At 40.0% G+C, this 26423-nt stretch overlaps 1 protein-coding gene across 16 annotated transcripts in view; it reads right to left on the bottom strand.

The window, feature by feature from the left end:
- Nucleotides 1-26423, bottom strand: part of rap1gapa (RAP1 GTPase activating protein a) — a 165953-nt gene that overhangs the window by 123751 nt on the left and 15779 nt on the right. For 4 of the 16 annotated variants that reach the window (XM_061984454.1, XM_061984440.1, XM_061984468.1 and 1 more), the window contains exon 1: nt 13419-13552. The exons of 1 other annotated variant lie outside the window; for it this stretch is intronic. In XM_061984454.1, coding sequence (XP_061840438.1) covers nt 13419-13462 — 44 coding nt within the window. In that variant the 5' untranslated portion in view covers nt 13463-13552. Of the gene's footprint in view, nt 1-13418; nt 13558-26423 lie in introns of those variants that run through there. 11 more of the 16 variants (XM_061984406.1, XM_061984397.1, XM_061984449.1 and 8 more) reach the window with 6 other exon arrangements.

The raw sequence follows: 26423 nt of genomic DNA, 5'->3' as shown, positions 1-26423 counted from the left end.
TTGCTGTTCTATCCGCCATGTTTGTTTGTATTGGCTTCACTGTGTGACGTCACAGGAAAATGGACGGGTGTATATAACGATGGTTAAAATCAGGCACTTTGAAGCTTTTTTTAGGGATATTGCGTGATGGGTAAAATTTTGAAAAAAACTTCGAAAAATAAAATAAGCCACTGGGAACTGAGTTTTAATGGTTTTAACCCTTCTGAAATTGTGATAATGTTCCCCTTTAAAACAGTTAACAATAAATTCATTATATCACAAGGTGATACAAAAAAAAGCCCTCCCAAAAATGGCACAACGCAAATTGAATGAATGAATGAAATAAGTTTATTTCGGTCATATAATCAACCATCAACCATTAACCATTTTGTGTGACCAGTTTAAAAGTACAGACTATACATATACAGTATAACAATCATACACATTTACACACAAAAGGAAAAGAAAAGAAAAGAAAAAGCATGACCGAAAAAGGAATAGGCTGAAGCCAAAGCTTATATTTGCCTATCCTATACCTTCACTGAAAATAAGATTACCTGGAACATCAATGTTAAAAAAAAAAAAAAATCAATGGAATGAAAGTAATTGTTACTATATTTTATAATTTTCAATTATCTCACCTTTCAATGTTTTCTTAAACCTTAACAAAGAAGTACATGTCTTCAACTCATCACTGAGCTTATTCCACCATTTAACTCCTAAAACTGAAATACATTTGTATTTAATATTCGTTCTTGCTTTACCTATTTCAAAAATCAATACCCCCCGTAAATTATGGGTTTCTCCTCTTAATTGAAATAACCTAAGCATACAAGCTGGAAGGCTGTTGTTCTTTACTCGAAACATAATTTCCATTGTTTTTAAAAACACAATATCTGAAAATTTTAACACATTAGAACTTATAAATAATGGATTGGTATGTTCATAGTAGCCCGCTTTGTGTATTATTCTTATTACCCTTTTTTGAAGTTTAATTATTGGGTCTATGTTTGTTCTATAAACATTTCCCCAAACTTCAACACAATATGTTAAATATGGAAAAATAAAAGAATAATATAACATATGCAAACATTTCTTATTCAGCATGTGTTTTACTTTATAAAGAATGGCAATGGATTTGGATATTTTTCCCTTTATATATTCAATATGCGGTTTCCAACATAATTTATGGTCAATTATTATTCCCAAGAATTTAGTTTCATATACTCTATCAATTTCCACTTGATTTAATTTTAGTTTTACTTCACGATTTGTTCTTGCACCACTAAACACCATAAATTTAGTTTTCTTATCATTTAATGATAACTTATTGATATCAAACCATTTTTTTAGCTGAAACAACGCAACCTCTATTACCCTTAACACTTCCTTCAAGTCTTCTCCTGAACAATATACATTTGTATCATCTGCAAACATAATAAATTTCAATTTATTAGATACTGAACAAATATCATTTAAATATAGTATAAATAACTTAGGTCCCAATACCGAGCCTTGTGGAACCCCACAAGTTACTCTTCTTGGCTGTGATTTAGTCTTATTGATTTCCACATATTGAGATCTATTACTTAAATAACTACTTAACCACTCTTGTGAAACACCTCTTATGCCATAGTTTTCCAATTTTTGCAGAAGTAAGGAATGATCGATTGTGTCAAAAGCTTTACATAAATCAATAAATACTCCAACGGTGTGTTGCTTTTTTTCTATTGCTGTAGCTACGTTTTCTACAAAGTCCATCACTGCTAGGGATGTAGATCGATTACTCCTGAACCCATACTGATGGTCATTCAGTAGCTCATGTTTGTCAATGAACTTATCAAGTCTATTTACAAATAATTTCTCAAGAATTTTTGCAAATTGAGGTAGTAGAGACACAGGTCTATAATTTGAGACCATATGTTTATCACCATTTTTATAAATCGGAATAACTTTAGCAATTTTCATTTTGTCAGGAAAAGTTCCAGTTGATAAAGATGTATTACATATATAAGTAAACGGCTTCAGGACACAATCCATCACTTCTTTAACAAGTGACATATCCACGTTGTTACCATCGACAGATTTTTTGTTTTTAAACTTTCTTACCACTTCTAACACATCACTTTCACAAACTCCGCCAAGAAACATTGAATTTTTAATGTCAGATACACGCCTTAACTTTTTTTCATCATTCATATTAAACTTAATATTTTTTGCCAAATTTGGGCCAACATTCACAAAAAATGTATTGAATTCCTCAGCTATTTCTTCTATATTTTCAATAATTGAGTTGTCATCTTTTACCAGATAAGCTGTAAAATCCTTTTTGCTAGATTTTTTAATCATAGTATTAAGCACATCCCAGGTTTCAATAATGTTATTTTTATGTTTATGCAGCAATTGTTCATAATAGTTTTTTTGTTGCAGCCTCATGATACATGTCAATCTGTTTTTATACTTTTTATATTTGTCCTCACTTTCCTTTGTTCGATGCTTAATAAATTCCTTGTAAAGCCTTTTTTTTTTTTACAGGCTTTTACTAAACCCCTTGTTATCCATGGTTTCTCCCTCTTTTTAGTATTTTGCTTATATTCTCTTAATGGACAATGACGGTCATAAAGTGTCAGAAATATATCCAAGAATGTATCGTATGCTTCATTAGTATCCTCCACAAAAACATTTTGCCAATCCTGATTTAAAAGATCCGCCTTGAATGCCTTAACTGCTTCTGGTGATTTTATTCTAACAAAGTTATTTATTTGTCTTTTTGTTTGTAAGTTTTGCTCCTTGTTCATTTGGATCACTGTAAAGACAGGCAAGTGATCACTTACATCAGTCACCAAGAGTCCACTTTTTCTATTCCCATCAAATACATTTATAAAAATATTGTCAATCAGTGTTAAGCTGTCCTTTGTTATTCTGCTAGGTTTTACAATTAGTGGAAAGAAACTCAAGCTAAACATAAGATTAACAAAATCAGTAGTTTTCATGTGATCATTAAATTTCATCAAATCAATGTTGAAGTCACCACAAATCAAGATCACCTTATCATTAAGTCTTTCATATAACTCAAACATTTTCTTATTAAATTGATCAATGCATGATCCTGGAGTTCTATAAATACAACTAATGAATATGTTTTTGGATCTTTCAACACTGATTTCAATAGTTACACATTCCATCATATTGTCAATAGCAGTTGTCATGTCAGCAATCAGCCTACATTTGAGAGAGGACATCACAAACAATACAACACCTCCTCCCCTTTTGTTCATCCTGTTTTGCCAAAACATTTCATATCCCTCTAACCCATCCAGTAATTCCTTACTATCACTCAACCAAGTCTCTGAAATTGCTATTACGGTAAACCTTTGCTGTATTTGTTTAAGATACTCTTTAATTTTGGAAAAGTTACTGTAAAGACTCCTGCTGTTGAAATGAATCACAGAAACCCCTTCCATTTTAACATTTGAATTAAACTGTTCTTCAGTATAATACTCACAGTCCACATTAGAGTCCTGATAGAAGTGAATATCTGGGTCAATGTTATTTTCTAACTCATAGCATTTATGATCATGAAAGTCAAAAGACTTGAATTTTGTGCAGCTCATTTGTTCTTCCGTCATGTTGGTTGTCCACACTGTTTCTCTGCACACAGTACATAGCCAACAAGGAACTTTTCCCCACTATTCCACTTGTTTATCATCATCATCTTTTTCATTTATATTGTTCAAGTTCCTTCATGTCTCTGACCACTAATACCCTTGCTTGTTCTGGTGGACCATTCAATCTGATCATTACTTTACAGTTCCTTGTCCATGTATCCTGAATTCGCTTTCCCTTTTTCAAGATCCTGGCTTGTCTTGCAATTTCTGCGTTTCTCTTTGTGAGGTGCTCATTTACATACACTCCAGTGCCTTTCAAATTTTTTCCCAGCTTAAGCATTTCAATTTTATGTTTTCTACTCACAAAACGGATGATGATGTTGGATCTGTTGTTTTGTTTCAGTGGAATGGTGTGGCATGCAGCTATATTTGAACTGCATACAGGAATTCCTTTGTTATTGAAGAAGTTGATGACTTGCTGCTCAAGCGTGTGCAGTTCACCTCTTGGTGCACCTTCTCCCTCCTTGTCACCTGCTGTGATCCGAGCATAGGAGCGGTGGCTTGTCTCAAGCCCAGAAATCACCAGGTCATCCATCCTGGAGTACTGCTCTAGATCGTCCACTCTTCTTTCAAGCTCTTCAATCTTCTTGTCTTTGTCTTTGATTATTGCCTTCAGCTGCTTAATTTCATCAATTAAGTCCAGAAGGCCCGTTTGCTGTTTTGCTACTTTGCTCAGTTCCTCTGACATGAAATTCAGAGACTTTTTCACCTCTTCCATTTCTTCTGCCAACTTCTTAGTTGCCATTCTTTAGAGAGGAAAAGTACTTTTAGAATCCAGTTGATCTTTCAGAATACTTTCTGATTCCAGGCAATCCAGTATTGATGGCTTGTCAGTGCATTGAAGCACATGTCATCAAAAAGTCTCCAACAAGTCCAAAATCACAAAATTGATCCGGCAGTTCAATGTTTATCTTCCTTATAAACATGAAGATGTTGCTCTGCTGGATGGATGTCAACTTATATTCAAGATTTTTCATGAATTGTTGGAGCTGTATGACTCAGTGCATCTAGCCGGCAGCCATCTTAAATCTGTCAAATTCAAGCATTGTAGGCAGCAACAATTACAAAAAATCCTGCGAAATCCTGTAGGGACTGTAAAAACAACACAAACATTCAGTCACATCATAATGATACAACTAAAATTGACAGTACTGCAATAGAAATATAGGCATACGCCTGCTACAGGGCTGGTGAAAAGCTACAGTATTACTTAGCAACATATACGCATTTATAAATATTAGGGGTATAACGATTGATCTATATATCAATAGATCGATTTATATTCCTAAGATTGAAGAAAATCGATTTGGCTTTCGTTGGCTTTCCAAAAGCTAAATATTCATGCAACATTGTTTTAAAGGGTATGAATCGATTTATCAATACTAGAAAAGAAAACATTGGCTTTAAAAACAGAAGGCTTTTTATCAAGGTGTTTTTAGCACTTTTTAAATCACTAAACACTGTAAACATTACACAAAAGATCCAAGATGGTGCTCCCCAGAGGGCGACGTCGCGGATGTCTCCGAAGTGAAGGCCATTTTATCTACCCAGAGAACTGCAAAGTATTACTGTGTGTATTATTGTTGTGTACATCATGATGGGCATGCAAATACATATCCACACTTGCTGTAATTATCCTGGGTCATTTTAACCATGCTGATCCTTTCCTTACAAGATATAACAGGTATATAGGAAACTTCACCCATATTGTTCAGTATTTATTTCACAGTCACACTAGCTAAATTTTTGGCTAAAAAGTAACTGAATCGATTATAACTCACTGAAACGTTTCGGATCAAATTGTTCTTAAAAAAAAACCCACATCATCCTTAATCGTATTGGCAACATCAAATTCTAAATCAAATCGAATCGTTGTTAACACGAATCGTTAGACCCCTCATTTTATGTAATCCATTTCAATGGAATACTTTGATTTGAGGGTTGAGTGTTTTGAGCTAAGATCTTTGTCACAGAAACAATTAAGCTTATACATTGAGGTACTACCAGCTATTGCAGTGCATTCTGGGACTTGTACTGTCAGCACTGTGTGTGTTACAAGGTTCCCTGTCAGTTGAGATGAAAAGCACAATTTTCTTCTCATACATAACATAGACGTATGACTTTAAAATACAGACAATATGTAAGTTGGAATTCAAGGTGCATGAGAAAATAAACTGGATACTGTCAACATGTAGAATGAAAACAAACCTGAACTGTAAACCGGGTCTCGGCCCAGCAGAGACTGAATGAGCCTTTTGACAGAGACGTGGGTGTAAAATAGCTGAATGTTCTCATTTGGCTCCACTACAAGTTCGAGTACAGTAGTCAACTGGCTCTGATACGCACAGCAAAACACTGGTCAAACAGTCACCCATCAGCAGAATAAAACGATAACATCAAGTTCATTATGCGGCAATTCAGGCGGCAGGTATCAAATGTGATGGTCTGGACAAGGACTAAATATTGACATATGGAGTCCTATTAACTGACGTAATAATATGCATTTCGCCATAATTCACCAACACACAATAGATAGACAGATAGATAGATAGATAGATAGATAGATAGATAGATAGATAGATAGATAGATAGATAGATAGATAGATAGATAGATAGATAGATAGTACTTTATTGATTCCTTCAGGAGAGTTCCCTCAGAAAAATAAAAAATCCAGCAGCAGTGTACAGAATTGAGATTGAATATAAAAAGTAAAATGTAAATAATGGGGGTATATGGAAATTAAATAGAAAATATAAGAATAAGAATACAAATAAAAAGCAACAGTAAGAATACAAATATAAAAGTAAAAATAAGAATATAACAAGAGAAACTAGGCCAGAGCTGGGCAAATATTTTGACTCAGGGGCCACATTGAGAGAAAGAATGTGTTTGGGGGGCCAATGTGTGTGTGTGTGTAAATTATATGTACACATTTAGCTGTAAAAATCTTCACAGTATGTGTATTTGGGTCCCTTTTTTTCAGGAACACTAATAGCAAAGTCACAATGTCCGATAGAATTCTAAAAAAGTTATGACAGACCAACTCAAAAAAACTATGGAATTTTTGTTTTTTACTGAATGAGACACCCAAAATATACATTACAATAAAGAAAGTGGGATTTACAATATTAACTATGAACAATAAAACACTGAATATTAACAACATACGAACATCGCTCCTCTTTTGCTTCTCAGACCAGCTCCTTGATAGACATCTTTTACAATCAAGCAAAACACAACACAAATGTAACAAACAGCAACATATGAATGCAAAGGGTAATAAACACCTAAAATATGATATATTATCACTTTTATGCAGAAATTTGTTGTAAAAATTTGCTTCCGGATCTGTGCCTGACACACGCGTTTCGGGCTGGCTGCTCTGAAAACAAACTCCGCCCACTCTGCTTTGTTCCTCGTCTGAGCTGCTGTGACATAGATTACCGTAATAACTAGTATAACACCCAAAAGCGCAGATTCCAACCATTCAAATACTTTCTATAGTTCAACACTTACGGTCATTTAAAAACAGCACTGCACATCATAAAGCCGGCTACAGTTTTGATCTTAAATGTCTAAAAAATTATGTAGAATGTCCGGTGGGCCGGATTGAAAATCTTAATGGGCCGCATGTGGCCCCCGGGCCGTATTTTGCCCAGGTCTGAACTAGGCAGTAGTGACCATGTTATGAAAATGTATTGCACTGTTATTGCACTGTTAATTGCACTGTTTTTTTGTTGCAGTTTATTTCAGTATTGTTACTGTTTTATTTATGTTTTAAATGCCTTCAAATTTAATTTTCCTGTCAGGTCCTTGCAATTTTTTCTGGAGCTTTAAATATTTTAGACATGTGAGGATGTGTCAAAATGTAATATTTTAGCCACGTCTCAGTATGTCCACGCGGTTGAAAAAAATTAAAGTCTACAGCATGATAGAATATACAGTATACCAATAAGAATATGGAATGAGGGCATAATGAGGCCCAGTGTGCCATCATGGCTAGTGATTGTGACAAAGTAAATATGCAAGGTGGACTGCATGAGTAGGCAATGAAGAGCCCTCTGTCGCTCTGCATCTCCTGTTTGTTTTGCCTCTGCCCTTGGAAGTGTACTTGAATGACCTCCTGTTCTCAAGTAGCCCTGCCTTGCAGTCTAATCATCTTTTGTCATGCAAACATTTGCTTTTGTCAAACAAAAAAAGCCCTCTCTGTGTTGTTCCCCACCCTCATCCAGGGTTCCATTTGCAGTACAATAAGCGTCAGGCGTGAGAGTGTCACGTTTGTCACAGCGACAGCAGCCAGTCTTTGCAGGAAGCTATGAAAACGTTGCGCTTTTATGTGTGCGCTTAACTATATTGTGTCATATTGTAATCGCCACGCATCTCAGAAAGAATGCTAAACATGTTGCACTATTTGTTTTTCAATAAAAAGGGAAATAATTTCTCCACTGTCTCATCGTGACACCAAGCGTCACATTGTTCATGTCGCCTGACAGTGTTTGCTCTCAGGACACAGCGTTCGTTAAAGGACAGGACTCCTCGTCTGTCTATCTGTTTCACCATGAAGCGTTAATGAGGACGACAAACAGAGAATACACTGTACACGGATCACATGACACGCAAGCATATGACCAGACTGTCGGGTCATTACATGGCGTCAAAACAAACCTGAAATTCAAATCCAAGCCAGCAATCAGTGTCGGACAATTTTCATGAAAAGGTATGTGATCGCTAGTGCCGATTATTTAGTTTAGTTTAGTTTACTTTATTAAGGATCCCCATTAGTCTACATCGAGACTATTCTTCTTGGGGTCCAGGCAAAAAACATCACACAATCACAAAACAAAAGTTTACAATGCAGTACAACATTATTCAATAATAACATTTTGTAATACAAAAATAGCAACAACAAAAAACAAAAAAACAATAACTTGGAGTTTACATAATAATGTTCATACCAAAGATAAAAATGAACAATATAAAAATAGATATGTATTTTTTGCAAAAATAAAACAAAGAACCAATGGCCTACTATATACACATTAGTGTGCCAAAGACAAACACTATTCGAAGTGACGAAAAAGTACCATAATGAAGAAAATATGACATAAAGTACATACAAAATCAAGATAATATCAATATTAAAACAATAACCAGAAACAAGAATGAATGTAAGCAAAAAATAAGTCAAAAGAAGATAAATGAACCAGTAGGTACAATCTAGAACAGGGGTCTCAGACACGCGGCCCGCGTGTCTGAGACGATATTTTGCGGCCCGCACCTTTATATGAAAATTGAATGTTAGTGCGGCCCGCGAGTTTTATATGAATGGCGCTTGACAGCATCATACTTGCCAACCCTCACGATTTTTCCGGAAGACTCCCGAATTTCAAGGCAACCATTCTTTTGAATATCTGCCCATTTTCACCCATACGACAATATTAAGGGTGTGCCGTGATAGCACTGTCTTTAGCGCACTCTACGACCTGTACAAACAGCGTGCCAGCCCAGTCACATGTTCAATTAGGCTTCTGCACACACACATGAGTGACTGCAATGCATACTTGGTCAACAGCCATACAGGTCACACAGAGGGTGGCCGTATAAAACAAGTTTAACACTGTTACAAATATGCGCCACACTGTGAACCCACACCAAACAAGAATGACAAACACATTTCGGGAGAACATCCGCACCGTAACACAACATAAACACAACAGTACAAATACCCAGAATTCCATGCAGCCCTAACTCTTCCGGGCTAGAATATACACCCCCGCCAACCCTGAACCCCCACACCTCAACCCCTCCCCCCCTCCGTGCGTCGGTTGAGGTGGGCGGGGTTGGGGGGGGCTGGGTTTGGTGGTAGCTGGTGTGTATATCCTAGCCCGGAAGAGTTAGGGCTGCATGGGATTCTGGGTATTTGTTCTGTTGTGTTTATGTTGTGTTACGGTGCGGATGTTCTCCTGAAATGTGTTTGTCATTCTTGTTTGGTGTGGGTTCACAGTGTGGCGTATATTTGTAACAGTGATAAACTTGTTTATACGGCCACCCTCAGTGTGACCTGTATGGCTGTTGACCAAGTATGTCTTGCAGTCACCTACGTGTGTCTGCAGAAGCCAAATACAACATATGACTCGGCCAGCACGCTGTTTGTATGGTGAAAAAGCGGACGCAACGACAGGTTGTAGAGGATGTTAAAGGAAGTGCCATCACGGCATGCCCTTAATATTGTTGTCCGGGTTAAAATCGGGACAAATTCGGGAGAATGGTTGCCCCGGGAGATTGTCAGAGGGGCACTGAAATTCGGGTGTGTCCCAGAAAAATCGGGAGAGTTGGCAAGTATGTTGCTTGGGCGGGATAGCCATTCAAAGAAGGTGAATTCATTAAAAAGTGCATGTTTGATATTTTTAAGAAATCTTTTCTTGCGGCCCAGCCTCACCCAGTTTCTGCATTCAGTGGCCCCCAGTTAAATTGAGTTTGAGACCCCTGATCTAGAATAATCTCTTTCCGCAATACTTATAGCCTTGTAATGACGATCACAAAGTTAATAATGATCACTTCCACTAGAGCAAATAAACTGGATTTCTTTTTATTTTAAGTATCATTATGACTATTAAGTCTCAGGACGGGGCTAAACACACCAAGAACAAGCAGGGGTAGGCATGCTAAGCACTAAGATAGCTTCGAACAATAGAAGAAATAAGTGCTTGGCAAAGTTGAAGAAGTGTAGGCGGAATCACGTTACATCAGAAGGTAAGTGTAACAAGGTCGATGGCGAGGAGGCATGGCGATACGCTGAATGTTCTTCCGACAATGATCCAAGATTCAACATTGTTTATTGTCATATGCACAGTTAAACAGACAGTTTGCCGTACAATGAAAATCTTACTTTGCTAGTCCACCCTTCAACAAGTCATTATGCAGGAACTCCGAAGACAGCGTGCAGGTAAGACAATGATATATTTGCATAAATCATACAAAAATACAAAATTAATCAAACAAGCAAAACACAAGGACAGTGAGAGCGTGAAGCTAACGGGGTAGCTATACACAGGGAACGCATAAGGCAAGGCTTACACGCACAAGGAACAACGTTAGCGGTTGCGTGAAGCAAACAAAAGCACCAGACTGAGTGACAGGAAAAGGCAGGACTAAATAGCTCTCTGATTAGTGCTCGGGAACAGGTGAGCGTCCGGAACACTAATCAGAGGCAGGTGAAAAGAATAAGTAACCATGGCAACCAAGGAGAATAAGAACAGGGGTGCTGAAACAGAACTAAGCCAACAAGAGACATAAAACGTAAACAAATGTAAATAAATGGTAAACGGGTTATACTTGTATAGCGCTTTTCTACCTTCAAGGTACTTAAAGCGCTTTGACACTATTTCCACATCCACACACACATTCCCACACTGATGGCGGGAGCTGCCATGCAAGGCCCTAACCACGACCCATCAGGAGCAAGGGTGAAATGTCTTGCTCAAGGTGCTGTGTCAATGCTGTGTCAGCCTTGTCACAAGTAGTACACAATACAATAAATTGATGGTGTCAGCACTAAAGCTAATGTCAGTATATGATTGATATTTGAGTGATTAGGTTGATATTTTTATTTTTGTTTAAATAATTTGTGTGTTGTTTTTCTAAACGTTTACAAAGTCAGGGACTCATTCCTTGGACACAGGAGGACTTTAAGGGCAAAAGTGATTTCAATGTGTAATACATTGCTATATAACATACATAGTAGTTGCATATTAGTTATTGTGCACTATTGACTTTGTTTTGCTCAAACAAATGTACAGTATGAAGGAGATTCATATAGCCCCATTAGTTGCGGTTTACCTGACACATGAGACGTGACGCATTGGAGGGGTGCACTATCTCCTTTAGCCGCCAGACAGCAGTAGAATGTTGAATATCTTAAAATGCGTTTTGTAGCAATTCCAATTTTGACCACAGTTGCTATATAGAGTGGCGCTTTCCATCATTTTCAGCAGACTGCATTGCAAAATGATTAACCCCCATCTTCTTTTCACATAAGATCCACCCAGGAACAGGGCCATATAAATCCCTCCTCTACTGTGTGTAGTAAAATAGAGAAAGGAACTAGTTAAAAAAAAAATAATGTTAATATTGTTAAACTGTCAATAGCATGCTGCATTAATACAATGAAAAATGTGCAGTTAATACAAAACCCAAAACCAGTGAAGTTGGCACGTTGTGTAAATCATTATCTTTCTTCTGCTTGTTTTTTTAAAATATTTTTTTACATTTGTGGAAAATTTGCAGGGGTAATAAAATAAGTAATTAACCAAAAAAATTCCCGACACCTCTGCAGTGCCCCAGCAGACACCTGTTGAAGACCTCTGACTTAAAGGATTATGTTTAGTACATGTGATCGCTATAGGTATTGGTATCGGCCGATCTCACCCATGGGTGTTCAGAATCGGCAGTCTAAATCCCTGATCGTAACATCATTTCCTCGGGTAATACATTTCGTGCCATCTCCTGAGTCTCACGTGTGCTGGTAAGACAATAAAGTTTGTTGGTTCCTTGACTCCTTGAAACAACTACAGCAAATGCTTGTTCAGCAAGGTGACAGGTAAGCTGGAACCTATCCCAGCTGACTTGGGGCAAGAGACGGGGGTACAACCGGGTTGTCAATCACGGCCCTCTTATAGACAATTTGCACTCACATTCACACCTGTAGACAATATTTCACTCAAAACAGTGCAATAGAGATCCAAAGTCACCTGGCTGTGAGGCAGGTGTGCTAACCACCTAATATCCTTGCCATGCATATTTGCTACCGATTAGGATATATTTTCACTATTCAGTCAAAAATGAGCTCCAAATCTTTGAAAAACAACAGAAATTACCTTTTGTCTAATTTAAAACCTACAGGTACTGTAAATGGTTGCATATACAAGTAAATACATGTAGACTGTTCAATTTCAGAGCATTGCAGTGAAACATGACCCCTTAAGTGAAAACATGAGTGCCCAGTAGCAGTGATGGGTGTGCAGCTCTTGAATGCAGCTTGTGTCACACTTTGTTTGGGTTAGCCTTACTTGCAGATCCAAAGCAAAATATAATAAACTGAACTAATACAAAACTTTCCAAAACCGGAAGTCGTCAAGCCACGTCTCTATTGACCGGGTGCACTTAAGCTTGGCACTTATTAGAGAAGGCATGGACACAAGCATCCATCCATCCATCCATTTTCTACCGCTTATTCCCTTTGGGGTCGCGGGGGGTGCTGGAGCCTATCTCAGCTACAATCGGGCGGAAGGCGGGGTACACCCTAGACAAGTCGCCATCTCATTGCAGGGCCAACACAGATAGACAGACAACATTCACACTCACATCCACACACTAGGGCCAATTTAGTGTTGCCAATCAACTTATCCCCAGGTGCATGTCTTTGGAGGTGGGAGGAAGCCGGAGTACCCGGAGGGAACCCACGCAGTCACGGGGAGGACATGCAAACTCCACACAGAAAGATCCCGAGCCCGGGATTGAACCCAAGACTACTCAGGACCTTCGTATTGTGAGGCAGATGCACTAACCCCTCTGCCACCGTGGACACAAGCAATGCAATGATAAACATGTTCTGCTGCACACACACACACACACACACACACGCACAAGAGAATGTGCAAAGTCATCAAACAGGGTGACAGAGATCCTCAAACACGCTCTGTCACACATGCTATGCAGACATTCTGTGATTCCATAAAGAATATTATCATGATAAGGATTGCAGCTCTTACCCTCCATAGGCTCCGAAAGTAAAACTCCTCTTTCTCTGTGGCATACCTGCTGACACACAACACTGACTGAGTTCACAGAACTCAATGGAGCCAGCATTTGTGTCACTTACGCTGACTGAGCATGTGAGTGTGTGAGTGTGTGTGTGCGTGCGTGCGTGTGTGTGTGTGTGCGTGTGTGTCCACTCCCCAGCTGGGCTAATGTGCCCTGCCCCTTCCTTGCACACACGCCTTCTTTGCACACAGGGAGAGGGAACGAGGATGGGAACGGAGGAGTAGTGGTGCATGCCACGCAGTCTCCCACAGAAACAGAAACGTGCATGCAGGCCATATCCTTTTTTTTTCACGGCTAAATCCACATTTGTAATACAGACACACTGCTTGATAGAACTCTGTTGATAAATCAGACTTGTTAGTCCACTTGCGCGGCTCAGCAAAGGACGACTGGTCAAACAAGCTGCAGACAAGTAGTTAATCATTCCACACAAACGTTCTAATCACAGAGCTTTGGCAGCTCCACGCCTGCATACTGTAGACAGGATGACCGCTGAGCAACTTTCTAATCTCCTTATGCATCTACTGCCTTCTTTCTTTCTTTTGTAAACCCATCAAGATGGAATATACTCTTGCGTTGTGTCGTTGTTGAATCTCCTGTTAGCACAAGATTGACAATAAAAGTTGAAAAGAGTGTCGTGCATTAAATAAAGACATAAATTGTTCGTCAATGGGGGCTCTCTTTTTCGCCCACGAACCCTCTAAATAACCATCCAAAACCTGCCAACAATACTCTACATGCATATCGTAACCTGAATATTAACCAAAGCGATGTTGTTATTATAAGTGCTATCACAGCCAAACAATTTTTAGCGGCGTATTGATAACACACAGCTCAGTAGTCCTCTGCTGCATTTACGGTGAGCTAGCCGCGATATCCTGCTGCCCCCGCATCATCACGTCTCGGCTCGTCAAAGTTATTCTAGATTATAAATCATGCCTCTCATCTGGATATTAGGATTTAGCCATGAATCTAGAAGTTGTTAATCTGTGACATTAAATTTATACCAGGAGATGGAGACAAACACACACAACCGGAGACAGTGTCTGCAGGGAGGCTTTTCCTTGTTAACTCTTTGTGTGCATCATGATTAATTTTTCATATGAACAGAAATATATGGATATCCTATCAGTCGTTATAACAGTGAGAGCAGACATTGTACAGTAAGTTATCATTTTATTATGTTTGTACTTTGTATTTCTTGTTTAGTACTTATCAATGCTGCTGCATGATGCAATAGTGTTTCACTAAAGTTGGATCTGTTTAGCAGAACTTCTAAAACGTGTAGCTCATCTTCCTTATATTCAGGATCAATAATACAAGGTTCTGGATCATCATTGTTCGTAATCGTTGCTGGCTCTCACAAACTCTGCATGATGTTCATTGTTGTTGATGGGGAAGGGATCTGTGGTTCCGACCTCTACGTAACGGATCACGTGATTGGCCAGCTCATTCTCTCTCAAAATGGCTCGGGATCTCTGTGAGATTGATACTACTTTGATCATATCTATTTATTCGCAAACTTTGTAAGTGTTTCAATGTCATAAATATGATAAATATGATAACAGCTTCAATAGTGAGGCAATTTGTTTTTCTACTTTAAACTGGTACTTTAAAGTGATTGTGTTTGTTCTTGAGAAACAACTACACATCCATCCATCCATTTTCTACCGCTTGTCCCTTTTGGGGTCGCGGGGGGTGCTGGAGCCTATCTCAGCTGCATTCAGGCGGAAGGCGGGGTACACTCTGGACAAGTCGCCACCTCATCACAGGGCCAACACAGATAGACAGACAACATTCACATTCACATTCACACACTAAGGCCAATTTAGTATTGCCAATCAACCTATCCCCAGGTGCATGTTTTTGTTGCTATTTTGTTTTAGGACCCTAAATAGACACAAGACAGGGGTTGTTGGTCTTTAGCAGTGGTGGGTAGTAACGCGCTACATTTACTCCGTTACATGTACTTGAGTAACTTTCAGTGTTGGGACTAACGCGTTACAAAGTAACGCGTTACTGTAACGCCGTTAGTTTCGGCGGTAACTAGTAATCTAACGCGTTATTTTTTTATATTCAGTAACTCAGTTACCGTTACTACATGATGCGTTACTGCGTTATTTTACGCTACTTTTTATGTAGTATAAAGTGTGTTTTATCGGAGCGCTGCTGATTCTTCTTGTGTCACAAGCCGGAGAAGAGAGAGAGACATGCGCTCTGTGTGGGTGTGTCTGAGTGTGAGTGTGGGGAGCGAGGGGGGGGGGGGGGGGCGTGTCTGATCATGGCGGAGCCAGAAGTCGAGTTTGCTAACATGGAGATATTTTCACTACTTTTCTTTTGTCGAGCACAAAGAAAATAACATTTTAGTTAAATGTAAATTGTGCTTTGGATCAAAGATGCCATCTACTGCCCAAAACAGCAATTCAAATCTGCTGAAACAAGCTACATAGCAACATGCTTCGACGAAGCTAGTAAAGAGAGACAGAGACTCTGATGCCACTTCACCTCCACCACCACCACCATTCACCGCTGAAGGTACACACACTGTCAATCAATGTTCCCTCTAATTGTTCATGTGTGAGCAAATGCAAAAAGTCCCTGAGCATTGAGTGGAGTCCATGTGAGCAACTTTAGACGTGCACACTGTGGCTACACCAGCAGCACACCTGTCCCAAACCTCACTAAATAACAACTTACATCTCCATCCATCCATCCATTTACTACCGCTTGTCCCTTTCGGGGTCGCTGGAGCCTATCTCAGCTGCATTCGGGCGGAAGGCAGGGTACACCCTGGACAAGTCCCCACCTCATCACAGGGCCAACACAGATAGACAGACAACATTCTCTTATTATTATAATCAAATGACAGCAGTCATTTCCATTTCTAATATAAGTGTTTAGGCCCACTTATAATGACAATAACAAAAAATATTGTTTTTCATGAACTGTGTACTTGTATTGTTTGTCTGGGTGGAGGTCCTGCTTTGGAAATAATTTGTACCCCTTTCAGACATTGCATTTAGTTCCCATTAAAACATTCACATGTTGCACAATGAGATGTAAGCAGGGGATCATGTGTACATTCCTGCAACTTCCTGTTTGTAAAAAATATATTTTTATTAGTATTAATTAATATACTAACAGCATTTAATGATTAATATTTATAAATTAAGATTCCTAATAAATGACACTAGAATAAGCACACATTTGATTGGTAAATCATAGCGTAACGACCTGGAATGACACTTTATGTGTGGTGTTGGAGTTGTCCGACTTTTTGTGTGGCTGTAAACGCATCACTGGCTAAGTGCCATATGTGCAAGTGTTGGCGCACGTGAGAGAGCGAGCGGCTGCTGTTGATATAACAAAGTTGCTTTTGGTCTGGTTTGTACTGCAGAAAATGACCAGTTTTGCTAGATATCATTTTTTTACTAATGTTTTGGTGATGTGTTTATGGCCGACAGTAAAGAATTTTGCTCAGTAAAGTGATGGATGGAATTCATGTCCTCAAAGCGTCTCGACAGACGTTACAATATTTGAACAATGATGACGAAAACGGTTTTCTCTGTCGTGTCCGTGTCGTGTCGAAAATTGTTATGCGCTTATTTTTTTATTTGATTTTGTGCATGGCATAGATTTGCCGTGCGCAGAGGACGCTTGAGCAGTGCGCAATTGCACATGCGCGCTCCTGAGAGGGAACGTCGCTGTCATTTCTCTTATATACTCTTTCATTCTAGACTTCTAGAGTGTTTGATTATCACATCACTCTAAATGTATAGACTATAAAGTTCACAAACATAAAGAGGGATCCTAGTGGGCCAGGCCAATCTTTCCTTATCTCTAAACTAAAACTGGGGAAATGTGTAGAGTGTTCTGGGTTTCAGACATGATTTTGTATAAGAATTACTTGAGGAAGAAAATGCCTGGTTAGAATTTGTGTATGTAGTGTGTGCCTTTCTTGGTTTACATCTATGCTGTTATTATGCTGTTTGTTACTTATGTATGTTATGTTGCAGCTATTTAAAATAGTTTTGTCAATTTGTTCTGGCCAGAAACAAATTGGCCTTTGTAACATATCTTTGTCTTTGTGTGTTGTATGTAGACCACATGGCTTAGCAGAGTTGAGTGATGCAAATGCATGTCAAGTTGATCAACAGATTGTATTATTCTCCAGTGCAATAATAAATAAATAATAAATAGGCTAAAAGGGCATTAATTGGAGCTTTAAAAAGAAAAGAAAAAAGAAGTAACTAAATAGTTACTTTTCACAGTAACTCATTACTTTTTGGTGTAAGTAACTGAGTTAGTAACTGAGTTACTTTTGAAATGAAGTAACTAGTAACTGTAACTAGTTACTGCTTTTCAGTAACTAACCCAACACTGGTAACTTTTGGGATAAATTGTACTTCTAAGAGTAGTTTTAATGCAACATACTTTTACTTTTACTTGAGTATATTTATAGAGAAGAAACGCTACTTTTACTCCGCTACTTTTACTCCGCTACTTTTATCTACATTCAGCTCGCTACTCGCTACTAATTTTTATCGATCTGTTAATGCACGCTTTGTTTGTTTTGGTCTGTCAGACAGACCTCCATAGTGCCTGCGTTTCAACAAATACAGTCACTGGTGACGTTCACTCCGTTCCACCAATCAGATGCAGTCACTGGTGACGTTGGACCAATCAAACAGAGCCAGGGGTCACATGACCTGACTTAAACAAGTTGAAAAACTTATTGGGGTGTTACCATTTAGTGGTCAATTGTACGGAATATGTACTGTACTGTGCAATCTACTAATACAAGTTCCAATCAATCAATCAAAAGTGTGAAGGAAAAAAGACGAGTTTTTATTTCAACCGTACACCCCGTCAAAAGCCTAAAGACTGACTGCACAGTTCCTGTCTTCACAATAAAAGTGCCGCTCCATCGCGCCTGCGCTTTCAAAATAAGAGTCTCCGAAAGCCTGCGCAAACAAGCTAGCAAGCTACGGAGTTTGCCGCCAATGTATTTCTTGTAAAGTGTATAAAAACGAATATGGAAGCTGGACATATAAGATGCCAACAACCAACCACTTTCATGTGGTATTGGACAGAAAGGAGGAACTTTTTTTCTCCTCCATTTGAAAACGTGGACGTTTGTCATCACTACTGTCTGATTACAATCAATGCAAGTCATCAGAATCAGGTAATACACCAACTTATATTCTTGTCTTCATGAAAGAAAGGAATCTATATGTGTTAAACATGCATGTATATTCATTAAAACACTATTAACATGTAAACAAAAACGGCAAAAAATATATATATATAAATTATATATTGTATATATCAATGTATGTATATATATAAATATATATATAAATATATATATATATATATATATATATATATATATATATATATATATATATATATATATATATATATATATATATATATATATATATATATATATATATGATATGTGTGTGTATGTTACTCATCAGTTACTCAGTACTTGAGTAGTTTTTTTACAACATACTTTTTACTTTTACTCAAGTAAATATTTGGGTGACTACTCCTTACTTTTACTTGAGTAATAAATCTCTAAAGTAATTTCTGGCTACTCTACCCACCTCTGGTCTTTAGGCTGTTGTTCATATTGCATAACATTATGTTACATACTGTATTATATTGCAAATACCCATGTATTCTAGGATAATGGTTCATAATTTGTTATAGCGGACTGACACAAAGGTATAAAAGGCATGAAAAGTTCTATAACCACTTATTACCACCTCACCTGATAAAGGGCCTTTTGTAATTTTGCCTATCGTTCACAATCATTATGAAAGACATGACTACAGATGGATTTTTTTAAGGCATTCTAAATATTAAACAAACGTTGATAAAAGTCATCTTACAGCTGAGCTAAATATTAATGAAATATTAGTGATACTGTTATTATAAGCGCTAACACAGACAAACTATTTATAGCGGCGCTGTAACAAAAAAGCTTGCGTACAATTTCATCATGATCAACTGGCGAGGTGTTTCCTCGCTTCCTTGCTCCCTGGACGTTTATTGTACATAATAAATCATGCCTTTCACCTGGACAGAAGAAGTCTGATGATGTATTCCAACAAGTTGGTACAGTTTGACATCCATTTATGACCCGGAAATGGTGAGAACGACACAAAAACACACTTGGTCCCTCCTGGGCCCACACCCTGTTTTTTCACGAGGATTATGTTAATTCTTGATCTAAACGGGAATATATGAATATCCTAGCAGTCGGCATTCTATTGACAGCAGACCTTGTACAGGTAAGTGATGTTTTTTTTATGTTTGTTGGCTCTCATAAAGTAACAATAATAATCAGTGATGAAGAAGAAAAAAGCAAATGTAGTGATGCGTTTTTGAAATGAATGCGACATCCATCCATCCATCCATCTTCTTCCGCTTATCCGAGGTCGGGTCATGGGGGCAGCAGCCTAAGCAGGGAAGCCCAGACTTCCCTCTCCCCACTTTGTCCAGCCCCTCCCGTGGGCTCCTGAGGCGTTCCCAGGCCAGCCGGGAGAGATAGTCTTCCCAACGTGTCCTGGGTCTTCCCCATGGCCTCCTACCTGTCGGACGTGCCCGAAACACCTCCCTAGGGGGGCGTTCGGGTGGCATCCTGACCAGATGCCCGAACCACCTCATCTGGCTCCTCTTGATGTGGAGGAGCAGCGGCTTTACTTTGAGCTCCCCCCGGATGACAGAGCTTCTCACCCTATCTCTAAGGGAGAGCCCCGCCACCCAGCGGAGGAAGCTCATTTCGGCCGCTTGTACCCGTGATCTTGTCCTTTCGGTCATAACCCAAAGCTCATGACCATAGGTGAGAATGGGAACGTAGATCGACCGGTAAATTGAGAGCTTTGCCTTCCGGCTCAGCTCCTTCTTCACCACAACGGATCGATACAGCATCCGCATTACTGAAGACGCCGCACCAATCCGCCTGTTGATCTCACGATCCACTCTTCCTCACTCGTGAACAAGACTCTGAGGTACTTGAACTCCTCCACTTGGGGAAAGATCTCCTCCCCAACCCGGAGATGGCACTACACCCTTTTCCGGGCGAGAACCATGGAATCGGACAAGATAAAACATTATCAAGACATTTTTTTACAGACCTGCTCACCAGGTTTGTCATTGTCATCCAGGACTCAATCTCCACCTCCAGTGACTTTGGTTAAGCCCCCAGTGACTATTGCTCCGCTCACTCTACATATTTTTTCCCCTGTGCTCCCACCCGGTCTCAAGTGGGGGGTGCGAATAGTCATTTTGGACAATTTAGAGGGGAGGATTCTGCCCTCCTCCTGACCTCCCTCCACCCTGAAGACAGTTCCAAACCGCAAGGAGCGCGTCTGGTATCCGCGTCTTGAGGGGGGGGATAGTGCTGGGAGCTGTGCTAGTGGGGTGGCACAACTGCGCTCAGCCAAGCCGCAACCCCCGGCCCGGCCACCGCCACCAGTTTTTTGGCGTGCTAAGCCGCAACCTCCGTCCCGACCACCGCCACCAGTTTTTCTGTGTGCTAAACCGCAACCCCCGGCCCGGCCACCGCCACCAGTCCTTCGGCGTGCTAAGCCGCAACCCTCGGTCCGGCCACCGCCACCAGTCCTTCAGCGTGCTAAGCTGCAACCCCGGCCCGGCCTCCGCCACCAGTCCTTCGGCGTGCTAAGCCGCAACCCCCTGCCCGCCGCCACCACCGGTTTTTCGGCCTGCTAAGCCGCAACCGCCAGCTAGGCCACCTCCAGCTGCACCTCGGCTAGCATCTGCTCCAGTTCCTGCCCCTCGGCTAGCATCTGCTCCAGTTCCTGCTCCTCGGCTGACACCTGTTCCTGCACCTCGGCTGACACCTGCTCCTGCACCTCGGCTGACACGCCAAACTTCGCCTCCTGTACCTGCACCACGCCAAGCTTCGCCTCCTGTACCTGCACCACGCCAAGCTTCGCCGCCTGATTCCGCACCGGCTCCAAGACTGGTTCTCACACCAGCACCGGCTCCAAGACTGGTTCTCACACCAGCACCGGCTCCAAGACTGGTTCTCACACCAGCACCGGCTCCAAGACTGGTTCTCACACCAGCACTGGCTCCAAGACGGGTTCCCACACCAGCACCGGCTCCAAGACCGGTTTCCACACCAGCACCGGCTCCAAGACCGGTTCCCACACCAGCACCGGCTCCAAAACCGGTTCCCACACCAGCACCGGCTCCAAGACCAGCTCCTGTCCCTGCTTCGAGGCTAGCACGAGTCGCGGCTCCAAGGCTAGCACCAGAACCTGCACCATCTGCCGCATCCACGACAACGTCTCCTGTTTCCACAACAACGACATCTCGTGCTCCTGCTTCCACGGCGACGACGTCTCCGGCTTCATCTCCGGCGGGCCTCCCCCAGGTGCCGCCACCTTCCTCCTCTACGGCGTCGTCGACTCTACGACCTCGAACTGTCCGGCTGCGCAAGCGGAAATCAGGGGCCCGCATGCGGCTCTCTCGGAGGTCAGTGAATGGACGCCAGTGGCGCAAACAGCAGCAACACCCAAGACGTTGTTGTAGAACTCTCCGGCTGCTAAACTTCTGGCGCCATTCACGCCCACCTTCTCGGCTGACACGAATGTGGCCTTTCCGTGGTCGCCCGCCTCGCCTGCGGCAGCCGCGTTCCATTCGCTGCCGCCACCTGACTCTTTCCCGGTGGATTCGGGGACACGTGGCCTGGCGACCCACCACCAAGTCCTCCCTCCGCCCTCCCTTGACTCTTGAACTATTTCTTGTTTTTTGGGTTCTATTTTTTTTTTGTTTCAAGGGACATCTGGAATCTGTCCTTTAAGGGAGGGTACTGTTATGATCCGCTGCCCGGATCATAGTTTGTTTACGTTTTCTAGTCACGTGTGTTTTCAGCACCTTGGGTTTGTTTGTTTCAGTTGCCATGACAGCAGATTACATTCACCTGCCTCTGTTTAGTGTTCGGAACGTGCACCAGTTGCCCGGGCGCTAATCAGAGGGCTATTTAGTCTATGCGCTGGCCTCACTCGGTCTGGCTTCCTAATTTGCTTGATGCAACAGTTGACGACTATTTCTATTCCTGCTAGTTTACACGCTAGGCTATTTTTCTTGCTAGCTCCCACGCTAGCCCCTTTGTTTTTGTCTTTAGTGCTATGAGCACGTTTTTGTTTGTAGTGAAACGCAGGCATGCATAGATCCTACTTTGAAGGTCTGTCTGACAAACCAAAACAAACAAAGCGTGCATTAACAGATCGATAAAAATCAGTAGCGAGTAGCGAGCTGAATGTAGATAAATGGAGCGGAGTAAAAGTAGTGTTTCTTCCCTATAAATATACTCCAGTAAAAATAAAAGTATGTTGCATTAAAACTACTCTTGGAAGTACAATGTATCCCAAAAGTTACTCAAGTAGATGTAACGGAGTAAATGTAGCGCGTTACTACCCACCTCTGCTACAAAGTAGGATTATTATTCATAAATCTAATATATTTTTATCAGCAACAATCTTTTTTTCTTTAGCAAGTAGACTATTTTTATATTCAATCAATCAATGTTTAATGAATCAATGTTTATTTATATAGCCCTAAATCACAAGTGTCTAAAAGGGCTGCACAAGCCACAACGACATCCTCGGTACAAAGCCCACATAAGGGCAAGGAAAAACTCACCCCAGTGGGACGTCGATGTGAATGACTATGAGAAACCTTGGAGAGGACCGCATATGTGGGTAACGCCCCCCTCCCCCCTCAAGGGGAGACCGAATGCAATGGATGTCGAGTGGGTCTGACATAATATTGTGAGAGTCCAGTCCATAGTGGATCCAACATAATAGTAAGAGTCCAGTCCATAGTGGGGCCAACAGGACACCATCCCGAGCGGAGACGGGTCAGCAGCGCAGAGATGTTCCCAGCCGATGCACAGGCGAGTTGTCCACCCCGGGTCCCGACTCTGGACAGCCAGCACTTCATCATCACTTCATATTCTTCATATTTAATATGATAAAGTCCAATGTTCATGATTATGATTGGCCATCTGCTGCTGACCTCGCCCTTCTTACATGAATAACAAAATGATCAAATCCCAACTTGACTAATCAAGTTTTTATGCAGCGTTGCCCAAACGCCTATCTTAAATCTTTCATGTTTGGCTAACTTAAGCCAAACAAAAAAAGAAGAGATGCTGGATAACTTCAATATGATTTGAAGTACCGGCCCCTAGACTTATAATTGTTAAAGTACATGTCACTTTTGTGGGTGAATACAATAATATGTAAATCTATCAATAATACCAACAACAATAGTATTTCTGTTCTTGTGCTGTTCACTTTTAAATATGCAATTTTGCACAGAAATTGAGTGAACCACAATATAACCAATGAACACACTCATACTTGGTGCATGTATTCACTCACCATCAGTGATAGTAGTCCTATTTTTGGCAGTTGTTCGTTTTCTTAGACTTTTTTTTTCTTATGTAAAATAAAAGAAAAAAGTTTGTTGAACCAATGGATGAATAACATTTTTATATCTAAGGTTGCCTACAATTCCTTATTTAATTGCTGATGGCAATGTTAATTGAGTATGATCATTATTTGATATTTTCTGGATCAAATTAAGTGTTTTGTTGTAACTGGCCAGGGTTCACAAACCAGGAACTGAACCATCAAAAGGTTCAGGCAGTGAAAAGCACGCTGACAGCCTTTTAAGGAAAGAGGCTCAATATTTATCCTGCATGGCAGTGAACACACATCCTACTGCCACTGTATACTGTCTAAATATTTTCCAGTTACTCGACTGAACAAGGAGTACCACATAGATGCGGATATTTGGAGAGTTTGCAGAGGAAGGGGTGTTGTCCAAATATAAGTGTGCAAGTATTCAAAGAGCAATTTTATTTGAAGTAAGTGGAAAGAAAAGAGGCCTTATCCCACCATAATTTCACTTTTTTTTTCTCAATGGCAGCTGATGCCATGTACCATGTCATCATTTCAAGCTGGGGATATTAATTCCCTGTGTTGTAAAAACTAAATCATCTAACATCGACACTTAATTAAATGTATTGTTTCAAGATAGAATATTATAATATATTGATTTAGATTCAACTGTTATGTTAGAAACATTGCTTTTTTTTAATTAAACTGACATAACAAGGTTGGTAAGTTACATTAACTTAATATAGTGTGTAATTTATTATAGATTTTCTGCATTCATTACTTAAAACAAATGTGGAGTTGAAGTAACTTTAACAAAATGAATACCACAGTTGGTATTGTTTAACTGTGTTTTACATGCTGCTAGTTTTTGACAGTTTGGTCCTCACAGATAAGTTATTTGGCATTTGCTACTCTATGATTGGTTTTGTTAAAGTACTTGTGTGTACAAATTGAGCACTTTCTTACACTTTATTTAGGAAGAACATTTGCCACAATAAAAAATATTGATATTTAATATTATTTTTGAATATTTCAACTGATACACTGTAGATGTATCATAAAAGCCATAAACCACTGAAGCTAAGAAAAAAAAATGTATATCTAAAAGCACGTGCCCATAATTATAGCAATAAAGTACATTGATGTAATACGGTTTAAAACCTTTGCGGAAATATTCAAATGTCAATTACAAGCAAATACAAAATTCCTATGAACAGAAAAACAATAAATCATTCTTTTAACTCAATTTAATTGCTTTTAAAGGTTGTCTTTACTTAATTTGCACTTGCGCTAATACACACACAATAGATTCGATTTAATTTTATTCCATTCGATCCGATTCAATTTATTGATTCCCTGGGCATTTGCCCTTAGGGCAGGGGTCGGCAACCCAGAACAATATAAGAGCCATATTGGACCAAAAATACAAACAACAAATCTGTCTGGAGCTGCAAAAAATGAAAAGCCGTATATAAGTGTTATAATGAAGGCAACACATGACCTAAGTGTCTATATTAGCTATAATAGCCTACTATCAAAATGACTATGTGTCGCAGGCTGAAGCAAATCTTCGTTGACAGAAATGTTGAAATTTAATATTTATTCTACACATTTTTACAAAATAAGGAACCATTCGTAAATCAGAGGCTACTCAGAGGGTGAGATAACTCCTGGAAATGACTGGCTTTTAATGGCCATAGGTATAGATGTGTGTGTCCAAGTTAAAAGAAACGGCGGTCTGTCTTCTCTAAATAGATTTATTACAATATTTGGCAAGCTAGGTAACGTTTGCTGTGGTCTGGAACAACATGGCACACAAACAACTATCTGAAATGCAGCCAATATTACATACGGATAATGTGTGTAAAATGTGTGCAAAACTAAATTATATACAAAGAGGATAAAAGTAAAGGATATGAAATGAGCTCAAATATACCTACAAATGGGGCATAATGATAAATAAATGATAAATGGGTTATACTTGTATAGCACTTTTCTACCTTCAAGGTACTCAAAGCGCTTTGACAGTATTTCCACATTCACCCATTCACACACACATTCACACACTGATGGCGGGAGCTGCCATGCAAGGCGCTAACCAGCAGCCATCAGGAGCAAGGGGTGAAGTGTCTTGCCCAAGGACACAACGGACGTGACTAGGATGGTAGAAGGTGGGGATTGAACCCCAGTAACCAGCAACCCTCCGATTGCTGGCACAGCCACTCTACCAACTTCGCCACGCCGTCCCCATAATGATGCAATATGTACATACAGCTAGCCTAAATAGCATGTTAGCATTGATTAGCTTGCAGTCATGCACTGACCAAATATGCACGATTAGCAATCCAAAAAGTCAATAACATCAACAAAGCGCACCGTTGTGCATTTACGCACAGCATGAAACTTTTGGTGGACAAAATGAGACAAAGAAGGAGTGGAAGATTTTACATGTAAACAAACAGTTACGTCACAGTCCACACTATGGTGAGTTCAAGAACCGCC

Source organism: Nerophis lumbriciformis, linkage group LG01 (genome assembly GCF_033978685.3).
Source record: "Nerophis lumbriciformis linkage group LG01, RoL_Nlum_v2.1, whole genome shotgun sequence".
NCBI lineage: Eukaryota > Metazoa > Chordata > Actinopteri > Syngnathiformes > Syngnathidae > Nerophis > Nerophis lumbriciformis.
This window is presented reverse-complemented; position numbering and strand designations above follow the sequence as displayed.